At 47.2% G+C, this 12,524-nt stretch overlaps 2 protein-coding genes across 5 annotated transcripts in view; one reads left to right on the top strand and one right to left on the bottom strand.

Moving 5' to 3' along the window:
* The window catches only part of c5h2orf81 (chromosome 5 C2orf81 homolog), a 25,220-nt gene extending 23,325 nt beyond the window's left edge, over window positions 1-1,895 (bottom strand). Inside the window, exon 1 of one of the 2 annotated variants that reach the window (XM_016997778.2) lies at window positions 1,719-1,895. In XM_016997778.2, coding sequence (XP_016853267.2) covers window positions 1,719-1,895 — 177 coding nt within the window. Of the gene's footprint in view, window positions 1-1,402; window positions 1,698-1,718 lie in introns of those variants that run through there. The other variant, XM_016997777.2, reaches the window with a different exon arrangement.
* Window positions 1,782-12,524, top strand: wdr54 (WD repeat domain 54). 3 transcript variants are annotated; one of them, XM_062981937.1, is made up of 11 exons: window positions 2,054-2,190; window positions 5,081-5,187; window positions 6,268-6,643; window positions 8,525-8,587; window positions 8,724-8,793; window positions 9,215-9,271; window positions 9,694-9,821; window positions 10,619-10,719; window positions 11,149-11,311; window positions 11,759-11,833; window positions 11,941-12,524. In XM_062981937.1, exons 3-11 carry the CDS (start codon window positions 6,419-6,421, stop codon window positions 12,070-12,072), a joined length of 1,014 nt encoding a protein of 337 aa, XP_062838007.1. In that variant the 5' UTR covers window positions 2,054-2,190; window positions 5,081-5,187; window positions 6,268-6,418; the 3' UTR covers window positions 12,073-12,524. The 3 variants fall into 3 exon arrangements, with proteins under 3 accessions (XP_008119808.2, XP_062838007.1, XP_003228138.2); XM_008121601.3 differs by lacking the exons at window positions 2,054-2,190; window positions 5,081-5,187 and adding an exon at window positions 1,782-1,919; XM_003228090.4 differs by lacking the exon at window positions 5,081-5,187 and having other exon boundaries at window positions 2,057-2,190.

Raw genomic sequence — 12,524 nt, 5'->3', positions numbered from 1 at the left:
CTATGAGGAGCGGCTTAAAGAGCTGGGCATGTTTAGCCTGCAGAAGAGAAGGCTGAGAGGAGACATGATAGCCATGTACAAATACGTGAAGGGAAGTCATAGGGAGGAGGGAGCAAGCTTGTTTTCTGCTGCCCTGCAGACTAGGACACAAGGGAACAATGGCTTCAAACTACAGGAAAGGAGATTCCACCTGAACATCCGGAAGAACTTCCTCACTGTGAGAAGGGCTGTTCGACAGTGGAACTCTCTCCCCCGGGCTGTGGTGGAGACTCCTTCCTTGGAGGCTTTTAAGCAGAGGCTGGATGGCCATCTGTCGGGGGTGCTTTGAATGCGATTCCCTGCTTCTTGGCAGGGGGTTGGACTGGATGGCCCATGTGGTCTCTTCCAACTCTACTATTCTATGATTCTATGATCTTACATTCCTCATTATATGCACTTTCTTCTGGCCCAGTTCATTTTATGTACGTTTTTATTTAACTATGTTTTATTGTAAATGTGATGTTAATATGTTTTATAGATTTGTTTTTACCTTGTCGAGTCTTTTACACTGTTTGTAATTTTTGGGCTGGCCCCATGTAAGCCGCCACGAGTGCCTTCGGGGAGATAGAAGCAGGGTATAAAAATAAAGTTATTATTGGGTTGTTGTATGTTTTCTCTCCTGACGTTTCGCCCACATCTATGGCAGGCATCCTCTGAGGATATTCTCAGAAGAGAATACTTACTTATTTACTACATTTATATCCTGATCTTCTCACCCCGAATGGGACTCAAAGCGGCTTACAAATCAAATGAACATACAATATATTATTAACATAGCACAATATAAGCATTAAATTACTATATTGTACTATATCATTATATGGTAATATTATTAGTAATATTACATTTAATATATAATATATAATTAATATTATCACATTGTATTATTAGTCCTATAATACTAATGGTACATAGCCATACACCCTGGAAAACATACAACAACCCTGTGATCCCAGCCATGAAAGCCTTTGAGAACACAAAGTTGTTATTATTATTAACCTGTACACAGAATATTATTTGAGAACACAGAAATGCTGGACCACTCTCATAACCACCATGTCAGACTACGCAGAGAAGCCACTGAAATCCACAAGAAGCACAGAAAGGAGGAAACCATGAACATAAACACAATCTGGCTCTAAAATCAGGACAGTAAATAAAAGAACAACACTCTGAAAACAGGGGAATTCCAGGCAGGAAACAATCAGGGCCAGCTAACACCTCCCAACGAAAAGGATTCCCGCAGGCAGGAAGCAGCCAGGCCATTCAATGCTAATCAAGGTGATTGATTACAACATTCGCACTTGCCTCAGAAAGACAAGAATTCTTTATCTCACCCTGGACATATATAAACCCCACTTGCCTAGTTTCCAACCTCTGAGGATGCCTGCCATAGATGTGGGCGAAACGTCAGGAGAGAATGCTTCTGGAACAGGGCCATACAGGCCGGAAAACTCACAGCAGCCCGCTAGGAATTGTGGGAGTTGAAGTCCCAAAGACCTGGAGGGAGGGCCAAAGTTTCCCCATGCCTCCTTAATAAACAGACAAGCACACGGTGAGGTGCGAGGCAGCAGGGCGGTTTATTGGGTGAAAGGGAGCCGCGTTGCCTTCTCCTCAGCACAACAGGCCCCACTGCGCATGCGCACAACACCCCTTGCTCCCCGCCATCCCCCTCGCACCCTATAGGCTGAACCGGTCTTCCTGGGCGGGGTCTCCGGTTCCTCTTCGTCTCGGCCTTCTCCGTCGACGCCGCCCAAGGCCCCGCCCCCTTTGCGCCGCGTCGCCGTAGCAACCGCCGCCGCCCACATACGTGCGCTGGTTTTCCGGACGCCATCCCGCTCTTGCGCCGTCTCCATGGCAGCGGAGAGAACGGGAAGGAGGTAAGGGAGAACACGAAGACGGAAAAGCCCGGTGGGTCTCTCCTACTCGAGGCCGCGGCTGCGAATGAGCCGCGCCTGAAGGGAAGGCCGCAAGCGTTGCTACTGGCCACGCCCCCTGGCTCGCGACGGGCTCCTATTGGCTCTTTGGCGTTGCTTCAGCCCATACCGGCCAATGGGAGCTCTCCTTCCTTTCCTCCCTCCCTCGCGCGCACTTGGAAGCCACGCCCCTTCTCTTGCCTGCCTCGATTAGCAGCAACGCGCGTCCTGCGAGGTAGGCCAGAAACGTAGAGCAGGAATAAAAACGGCTTTTTATTTATGGGTTGCTGTGAGCTTTCCGGGCTGTATGACCATGTTCCAGAAGCATTCTCTCCAGACGTTTCGCCCACATCCAAGGCAGGCATCCTCAGAGGTTGTGAGGTCTGTTGGAAACTAGGCAAGTGGGGCTTATATATCTCTGGAAGGTCCAGGGTGAAAGACAGAACTCTTGTTTGCTTGAGGCAAGTGTGAATATGGCAATTGGCCACCTTGATTAGCATTGAATGGCCTTGCAGCTTCTAAGCCTGGCTGCTTCCTGCTATTTTATTTATTTATTTTTATTTATTTATTTATTTACAGCATTTATATTCCTCCCTTCTCACCCCGAAGGGGACTCAGGGCGGATCACATTACACATATAGGCAAACATTCAATGCCTTTTAACATAGAACAAAGACAAGACAAACATAGGCTCCGAGCGGGCCTCGAACTCATGACCTCTTGGTCAGAGTGATTCATTGCAGCTGGCTTGCTCTCCTGCCTGCGCCACAGCCCGAGCCCCCATTTATATCCCACTTTATATTTATATCTCTCCATACGGAGACCCAAAGCAGCACACAATCAAAAACGTGACAACTTCAAATATACAAATATACAATAATAAAACAGTTTATCATTATATTTTATTATATATGAGCTGTAGTAATTATATTTAATATATTAGTATTATTATATGGCAATATTATTATATATTATATTACATATTAGTATATTTAATGGTATGATCAATATTATATGTATAGCACAATATTAGAAGTATATATTACTATATTGTACTGTACCACTAGACCAAAATTATTAGTAATATTACATGTAATATATAATATGCAATTGTTATTATATATTGTTATACTGTACTATATTAGTATATCACAATATATATATATATATATGTATATATAACATAGTTGTGTGCATTCAGAAGACCTACAAGCCACTCTTTGCAGAAGCATGTAGAAGCTCAGTCTCTAATTGAACATCGAGAAAACCTAAGTGCTCTTCCAACAGGCACCAGCTAATCCCTCTGCAATGCCAGGAATACAGCTTAATAGTGTAACATTAGAAAATGTTGGCCATTTCCGCCCCCTTGGCAGCCGCCTCTCCACAAAAGTCAATATTGACACTGAAATACAACACCGTCTGAGCTCTGCAAGTGCAGCATTCTTCTGAATGGAGCAGAGGGTGTTTGAGGATCTGAGGATCGGGACATCCATAGAGAATACCAAGGTGCTTGTTTATAAAGCTAAACCCTGTTCTACACCAGCGAAATGGACTGTTTACAGACGTCACACTCAACTCCTGGAACAATTCGATCAGCATTGCTTCCGAAAAATCCTGCAAATCTCTTGGGATGACAGGCGGGAAAATATCAGTGTGCTGGAAGAAGCAAAGACCTCCAGCATTGAAGCGATGCCCTTGTGCCATCAACTCTGCTGCACTGGCCACTTGTCCGAATGGCTGATCACAGTCTCCCAAAGCAGTGACTCTACTCCCAACTCAAGAATAGAAAATGGAATGTTGGTGGACAGGAAAAGAGATTGAAAGATGCTAACCTTAAAACTATGGTATAGACACTGAGAACTGGAAGGATCTGGCCCTTGAGTACTCTAGCTGGAGGTCAGCTGTGACCAGCAGTGCTGTGGAATTCAAAGAGGCATGAATGGAGGGCAAAAAGAAGAAATGTGCCAAGAGGAAGGCGCGTCAAGCCAACCCTCACCGGTACCGCCTTCCCCCTGGAAATCAATGTCCTCACTGTGGAAGAACATGCGAGTCAAGAATTGGACTCCACAGTCACCTACAGACCCACCACCAAGACACTACACTTGGAGGGCCATCATACTCGGACAACGAGAGATTGCCTAAGAGGAAGAATAATACACTACTAGTATATTGTACTATTAACTTTTGAAGCGAGTCTATGTGAAAAGGGATCATCTTCCATATGTATATCTTCATATGGATTTTATAGAAATATGTTTTACAGTAATATGTGTATTCTATAGAGTGTTTTAAATGATTATGGGCTTTGATTATGTGTTTTAGCAATGTTGTAACCAGCCTTGAGCCATGAGGATAGGCGAGTAAGAAATAAAATTATGATTATTATTACTTAACAGGCCACAAGCTGAACATGAGTTAACAATGTGATGCAGCAGCTCCAAAGGCCAATGTGATCTTTGACTTTATATTACACTGTGTAATACGATTTTTGGTGCCTCGGTTATAAATGTTATTTCCTATTTGGTCCTATCATACCCTGTTTCCCCGAAATAAGACAGCCCCAGAAAATAAGACCTAGCAGAGGTTTTGCTGAATTGCTAAATATAAGGCCTCCCCCGAAAGTAAGATCTAGCAAAGTTTTTGTTTGGAAGCATTCCCGCCAAACAACACCAGAGCTTGCAGGATCGGTAAATGTACTGACCATAGATTGTTGTACATGTAAATAATAGTAGTAACAAGAAATTCTTGATAAGATTCACAGTTTGTTTGGTTATGCTGGTTTGTGATGATAACTACTGTACAGTATATAATAAATGTTCATTTTTTGTCCAACAATAAATGTGAATTCTTCTTCATGGAAAAATAAGACATCACCTGAAAATAAGACCTAGCACATCTTTGGGAGAAAAAAAAATTAATATAAGGCACTGTCTTATTTTCGGGGAAACACGGTAAAAACATGGAAACAAGGCAAGTGGGGTTTCCAACAGACCTCATAACTTCTGGGGGTGCCTGCCATAGATGTGGTTGAAACGTTAGGAGAGAATGCTTCTGGAACATGGCCGGAAAAATCACAGCAACCTATGGAAAAAGTTTATTAAACTGCAAAAACTTTGTTTCTGCAGGACATCCTGCTATAGCACATTTTGATCAGTTTTTCATTTGAGTCTCAACCAATTCAACATAGTGGCCACAAAAACGAAGTTTCTGAAGGATAACAACTACTTTCAAAGTAAGAACTACACGATTAAACAGGAAAAAAACACTTTCGAACCAGGAACTGGACATTTTTCAAATTTTGTTGCATAGTGTTATTAAAGAATATAATGTCTGTATGGAGAAAAGACCTAGTCCCAGTCTCTCCTGCTTTGGTCAGATCTTATCTGAAAGAATAACCCTGGTCCAAGGAAAAACAGGAAAAAAACCTCCTGTTGGTGAGAGCAGTCTGATGGTAGAATACAATGCTGTCTTGGGAGTGTGAAGTTGTTAAGCAGAAGCTGGATAGCCATCTGTCAGGAGGGCTTGGATGGTGCTTTTTCTTCATGGCGGGGGGGGGGGGGGGGTTGGACTGCATGACCTTTGGGAGTCTCTTCCATCTCTGCGATTCTGTTCTGTGGGTGATAAAAACTCTTGTGATTGTATTCTATGGATGATAAAAACAAGGACAAATAGGCTGAGAGGTTGCTTTTATCCTAGAGCTGTGACTATATTGAACACTGGGTTCTCACTAATGTGGCATTATGGGGTTGTGCAATAGTGATTAGAATGTGGAAGAATGGCTGCTTTGTTTAGAAATTTGTACATACCGTGTTTCCCCGAAAATAAGACAGTGTCTTATATTAATTTTTGCTCCTAAAGATGTGCTAGGTCTTATTTTCAGGGGATGTCTTATTTTTCCATGAAGAAGAATTCACATTTATTGTTGAACAAAAAAATGAACATTTATCATATACTGTACAGTAGTTGTCATCACAAACCAGCATAACCAGACAAACTGTGAATCTTATCAAGAATTTCTTGTTACTATCATTATTTCCATGTACAACTGGTACGTACAATTACCAATCCTGCATGCTCTGGTATTCTGTTTGGCAGGCGCTGTGCATGCTTCCAAACAAAAACTTTGCTAGGTCTTACTTTTGGGGGAGGCCTTATATTTAGCAATTCAGCAAAACTTCTACTAGGTCTTATTTTTCGGGGATGTCTTATTTTCGGGGAAACAGGGTATATAATGTACACTGGGAATGGCATTTAATTTCGTTGTGCGATGTACAATGACAATAAAGTTATTCTATTTTATTCTATGATCTAGGCACCGAAGGATGGTCCTGAAAGGCAGCAGGGGCACCCGAGAAGGAGGCTTCTCCGGGCTCTGAGACTTAAGCTTGCTGAAAAGAAGCCCCCCACCCCACATTCTTTGCCTCAGTTTCCCCAATTGTGGTAGAAGCAGCAGTGGCAGCAGCATGTACCGCAAGGAGAAAAGCATTGCTCTGAAGGAGAGCAGCCTGGCCCTCTACAACAACCTGAGCGTGCTGCCGGTCCCAGGGAAGCAGGTCACCTACTTTGCCAGCGTCCATGGCACCAGCGTCAGCATGGCCAGTGCTTCAGACGATGGCCTGACCATCTCCCATCGCCAGCTGATGGCCAAGGAGGGTGGCCTGGGCCTGGGCGCCTCCCTCATTACCCAGGTAAAGGGGGCCGGGGGGGGGGGGGGGTTCCTGGGCCTCGTGCCCACTCCATCAATGGCTTGCCATTGGGCAACTGCGCTGCTGCTGCTGCTGTCACCGAGAAGCCAATGCCCATGCCCTGGGGCGTAAACACTGGCCGGCGAACAAAGTGATCAATGGAGGAAGGGGGGCAGGCAAGGAGGGGGGCTCCTCTCACAGAAAGCAACAGCAATGTCGATAATGTCCCAGGATACACAAAGTCATGAGCGATTCCTTGTTGCCCATGAGTCTGATTGTCTTCTAGGGGTCGGGTCTTGCCCGTGAGTACGTAATTGAGAGTGGAGACCAGTTCTGGATCTACACTATTGTTGATGTTGTTGCTATTGTTGTTATGTTTATTTATACCCCGCTTTTTCTCTCCACAAGGAGACTCAAAGCTGCTCTGATCTTTCTTTCACATTAAGGACATAGATTTCCAGGTGGAAAGTGGTCCCGATAAGGGTTTGCTTGAGATGCCTTCTTCCTCTCGGCCCATTTCTCCCTTTCGCCCAGTTTTCTTGCCTCTTCAAAATCCATGGCACCAGAAGTCACAGGTGGCCTCCAGTTCCAACGCTCGAGGCCCAGGGCTTCCCAGTTCTCAGTGTTTATAATACATTTCTAGATTATCTTTCTTTTTTAAAAAAAATGATTTTATTAAGTATCAAGATTGGTATACAGTGAAAGTGTGAGAACAATAATGTAATATAAAAGGTGGGTGAAGAAGAAAAGAGAGGTATGTGGTAAAGATGCAAAAAAAAAGAGAGAGAGAAAGAATTATATATATAAATTGAAAAAAAATGACTTCCTTCTAATCCTTTATGGTTGGGGTCTTCTTTTTGCTTTCCTCTAAAAATACTATCTGTCCTTCTGACCCTGTTTCTTCTCCAATTATTAATGTCCTATTGATTCTTTATTCTTCTAAAATAGTTTTCTACTGGTTCCCAGTTGGTTTGTTTTATAGGGTTTCCCGAGTTCTTTTTAAGTAAAAGAGTCAGTTGACCCATTTCTAGATTATCTTTCAATCTGTTTTGTTGTCCAATGACACTCCGTTTTCTGTTCTTAAGCTGAGACACAAAGAGAGCAGGGCCAAAAATGTTGATAGATAATGTCTCAAGACACACAAAACAACAGTAATGTGGTAGATAATATCCCAGGACACACAAAGCAACAGCAATGACAGTCATGGTCGTGGATTGCTTTGTAACCTGCAACTTCTGCTTACTACCCATAATAACAAAATACCTTATACCTCAGTGTGAGAAGTTAAGCTAAAGAGAAGGCACTGCACCTGAGCATGCACCAAGTGCTTTTATTCCTTCCAATATGAGGCTCTTACTCAATGCCAACCCCTTTGGCCCGCATAAGCCTTCTTGCATTTACTGTGACCTTTGCTGGTCTTATGGGGTCTGCTTATGACCCACAGAGGGTCCTTGGATCTGTCTACTCCCCTTCCCAAGGACATGTAGTACCTCTGGATAGGACTGAGTGCACAGGGGTGCAGCTGAGTGGTCGAGCCAGGGGGAAACCTCTCCCATTTGCACACTTGCCCACCCAGGATTCAAGCCCCTCTGAGCTCCTGCCATCTCTGCAGGCAGAAAAAGCTCCACAACAAATCTCCTTCCTTTTGTTCATTTCTATGGAGGGAGGGTTAAACTTTTAATGCCCCCCTCTCTCTGGCAGGCGATACCTGTAAAAGCCACTCACTCACTCCAAGTGGGAGCTTTCTCGGTTTTGCTGAGATGTTCTGCTTTCTGGGTTCCTGCATTTGGCCCTGATCTTTCCACAGGGGAGGTAGGGCTCCCTCTCGGTGGAATTCCAGTTCTGCCGAAGGGCCTGGTGCATTCACATTCACTTCCTTTTCAGGCAATGTGGTGCTCCCTCCCTTCTCGTGTCCTCCTGGTGCTGACCTCACGGAAAGGTATCCAGGTGAGAGGTGCTCCTGAGTTCAGGCTGGGCATGGTAATTGGCCCCAGAGCCTGGAACCCCAGTTTTCATCACCCACCCAAGAGGGTCTGTGGGCTTCCCTGCTAGGCTCACTCCTGTGCCATCTCTCTCCTCCAAGATGTACGAGTCAGATGGATCCGTCATGGTGTACTGGCACGCTCTGGAGGGAATGGAGTCATCCTCACCAGGTACTCTCTCCTGCATGGAGTGTTTGTGTGTTTACATTGCTGAGTAGCAGCTTGCCCTTAGGTGCCTGGGCTGTGGATTTGTGGTTTCTCCTAAGAGCAAGAAGCAAGGAATGACTCCAGGCCCCATTACTCCCAGCCGTGGGTCAAGGAGTTGCTGATCTTGGTTTCCTTTCACACACACACACGCACGCACACGTTTTCTGTCTTGAGCACTGGCAAGCAGTTCCCCTACCTGGCCCAAGATGGTAAAGGCGTTCCGTAATTCCCAGCAAGTGGGAAATTCTTGGTTCTGTGTTCTGGGTGTTGGCACACTTCCTTGCTACACTGTCTGCTCATGCCAAGAAGGTGTTGTGCAAGCACCGTTTCTACTACAAAGGAGTGGGCAGCACGTGACTGTCCCCTCCCCTTCTGTCATCTCCAGGCATGGCAGCATTTGCGCGTGGGATTGCGGCGACTGGGCAACACTTTATCTGCATAGGTAAATAAACAGCATGGTGGGACTCTTATGATGGTGTTATTATGCAAGGCCAAGATGTGGGCTTGATGTATGCTGGAGGGGCAAGTTGATTCCTTCAGAAAGGCATGCGGGGAGGATTGTTGCTGTGGGAGGTGGAAATTCCAAGAAGTAGGAAAGAAATGGATTGTTAGGTATTTATTCAAACTATGTATTTATCAGCTCTCAATGTTCCAGGACCACCAAGGGAATCCCAGCAGACACACAGATAGGTAGTGTGGCCCTCTGGATGATCCTGGCCTGTAAACGCCAGCATTCCTCACCATTGGCCATGCTGGTTTAGGGGGATGATGGGAGTTCCATCCCAACTGCAGCACTTGGAGAAAGATGGGCCTGGGAGAACTTGGCAGATGTCCCTGCGCTCACCCTGTCCCTCCCTTCCACAGGAACATCCTCCGGGGCTGTCCTCGTCTTTGACGTTCCCTCCAAAGGCACCAACATCACGCTGAGCGAAGTCCTGAAAAAGCACACCAGCGCCATCACGGATGTCGGAGCCGAACTCTGCCAGCAGCCAGTAAGGCTATCTGTTTGTTCCAGATAGGGTCACTTGTGCTGGGGTAGGCCCTGGGCATTGCTGGTGCTGGCTTAACAGAGAGCAAAGCTCATATGCAGCAGTTCTGCTCAGATGGTGGATGTTTCATATCAGAACCCTGTCTCTGTCTGGAGGTGGCTCCTTTCTGAAGGCAACAGCACTTGGGAGCTCCCGCTGGACCTCTCTCAGCCTGGGATGCTCCTAGGCCTCTGGACTGGCCAGTTGGCCTTTTGTACCCATTGCAAGTTACCTTGGAAGGAGAAGCATTAACCTTTTCCAAGGATTGTTTGGAGCAAGACAGATGGCTGTGGGTGTAGCAGAGATCTCCTGTCTTCTCAGCATGTGCCCTCAGCGCCTACTAAAGTGCTTTGCTGCTTTTCTGTGGCAAACCATGCGATTACAGCCAAGCTTTCTTTGTATTGTGGCTACATTTAAAATGGCCACCTACTCACAGTTCCAGATCAGAAATTAAGACTTAGACCGAGTCAAATGAACCTAGGGTTTTATGCATTTTGTTATCTTGTTGTTGGTGCCATGTCCAGTTTGAAGCCAATCTCTAGCCAGTGCTGGAGAGGCCCTGTGAGATTTTCAGGGCTAGAACAGCAAGACCTTTGCCCAGAACCTTGACCCCTAGACCCTTGCAAGAGGCCTTCCTGCCCTCACCCAGGCACACCTCAGCCCCCCCAGCGCACCCAATCTTTGTCTCTCTAATGCATTGCTCCCACCACCACAACAGGGGAAGGCGAGAGAACTATTAATCTGCTCTTTCTCTGTTACAGGAGGGAGCTGCTGACTTGGTAACAGCCGATGACTCTGGTGCTTTGTGCGTTTGGTGCTCGGGAGAGAAGTTCAGGCTGGTCACCCAAATCCCAGCTTCTGAGTAAGGACTGGTCTTCATTTGAATTGATGTGGGAGGGGTATGTGCTTAGGACTTGCAAACAATTGTCCAGAGGCCCTGGGAACACTCTTTATCAGTATGCGCTTCTTGGGCCAGGAACAGGGACAGAGCAGAAGAAATGCAACACCCCAACTGCAGGAACAGGGCATGCCAGTCCCGGGGGCTTCTGTGGGAACTGCTCATGGTGTCAAGGTCTGGGAGATTATCCCAGCAGGAGCTGCCTTTTCTAAGTCTGCTCAGCTCTATGCAGCTTCTCAGATGATCTAGGCAGGATCTACCTCATGTCTTCTTTGAGATGCCAGGAAGCAAATCCAGGGCCTTTTCCTTGCAGAGCAGGGGTTCTACTTATGATCCGGCTTCAGCCCTTTCCCTTATCAAGAGCCTCTCCCACATCTTTCCTTCCTTCTCCAGGTACACCTGCTCGTCCGTGAAGCTGTGGAACGGGATCATCGCTGCTGGTTATGGGAACGGGCAGATCCGCATTTACGAGGCAGCCAGCGGGACCCTGCATGCTGAAGTCAGTGCTCATGCGCGCTGGATCTATGCCCTGGACCTGGCACCGCTCTCAGGAAAGGTGGGAGTTCCTTCCCCGCAGGAAGGGCGGATACACCCCATGGTGTGTTTGCATGTGTAAGGAAGCAAGGAAGGGAAGCAGCCAGACCAATCCCTTGTCAGGTGTAAACAGGATCCAGACTTGCCTCTGAAGTCCTGTGCGCACTGCTTTGAAGATGCTGAGGCTGTCTGTGGAGCCCTAGAGCTGGAGGGCACCAGGACAGGGGTGGGAGAGAGGGCTTAGAGCCCTGCTGCAGCCACTCTTTGCGTGAAAGATCTTTCTAATAACGTCGCTCTCAGCCTTCCTGACACGCTGTGGGCCTACCGGTGCTTCTGCTCTTTGAAGGAGGCCTTGTCCGCACAGCCCCGCTTTGCTTTTGATCTCTACAGCTTCCAGCTGTGTTGAAAGTGCACCCTCTCCCCAGAAGCCTCTCACCCGCCCTTGTCTGTTCCCACTTCCTCCCCACAGCTCCTGTCTGCTGCGGAGGACTCCTTTGTGCAGGTGTGGAGGCTGAGCCGCAATCCAGACACAGAGGCCCTGGAGGTAACAAGGGGGCAGGAAGCAAGTGGCCCCCCTCGCCCACGTGACTGGCTACATCCCCTCTGCGGCCAGTGGCACCCCACCCACTCTCCCTCTCTTTCTGGCTGTAGATCGAGCATTGCCACGGGGAGTGCGTGACCGACGGCCTACTCTGCGGGGCCCGCTTCTGCAACCCTGAAGGCAGTGCCTTTGCTGTCACGGGCTTCGAGCTCAGCGAGATCATCCGCTACGTCCAGGTGTAGCCCCCCATTCAGAGCCACCTCAAAGGGAGGATGGGGGCTCCCTTTGAAGCTTAGAGACCCTTAATAGTGGAGACAGGGTGCTTGGGATTAGAACCCAGGGCCAGCAGGCTTTCCTGCCCTCCCTCCCTCCTTCCTTCCTTTCCTTGGGCAGTGCCCATGGACTCCCAGTATGGCCCTTTGGCTCTACTTCCCTTGAAGGCAGGTCCCTAGCAATCCAGCTGTAGACCCAGAGCAGCCTTGAGGGCTGTCCAGAGAGCACAAACGCCCCAGTCTTTCAGGTTTCCCCTTCCCACTAGAAGGAATCTCACCAGGATCCCACTCGTTCAGCTATCAAACCTAAGCACTCGGAACCGGGCCAGGATTCCACGGCCCTGCCCTTTACTGCCTCAACAGATGGGTGGGGCAGGCTTTGTATTTTTGCTATTTATTAAAAACATAAACATGTATCTGCA

The sequence above is a fragment of the Anolis carolinensis genome, chromosome 5, assembly GCF_035594765.1.
Source record: "Anolis carolinensis isolate JA03-04 chromosome 5, rAnoCar3.1.pri, whole genome shotgun sequence".
Classification (NCBI taxonomy): Eukaryota; Metazoa; Chordata; class Lepidosauria; order Squamata; family Dactyloidae; genus Anolis; species Anolis carolinensis.
This window is presented reverse-complemented; position numbering and strand designations above follow the sequence as displayed.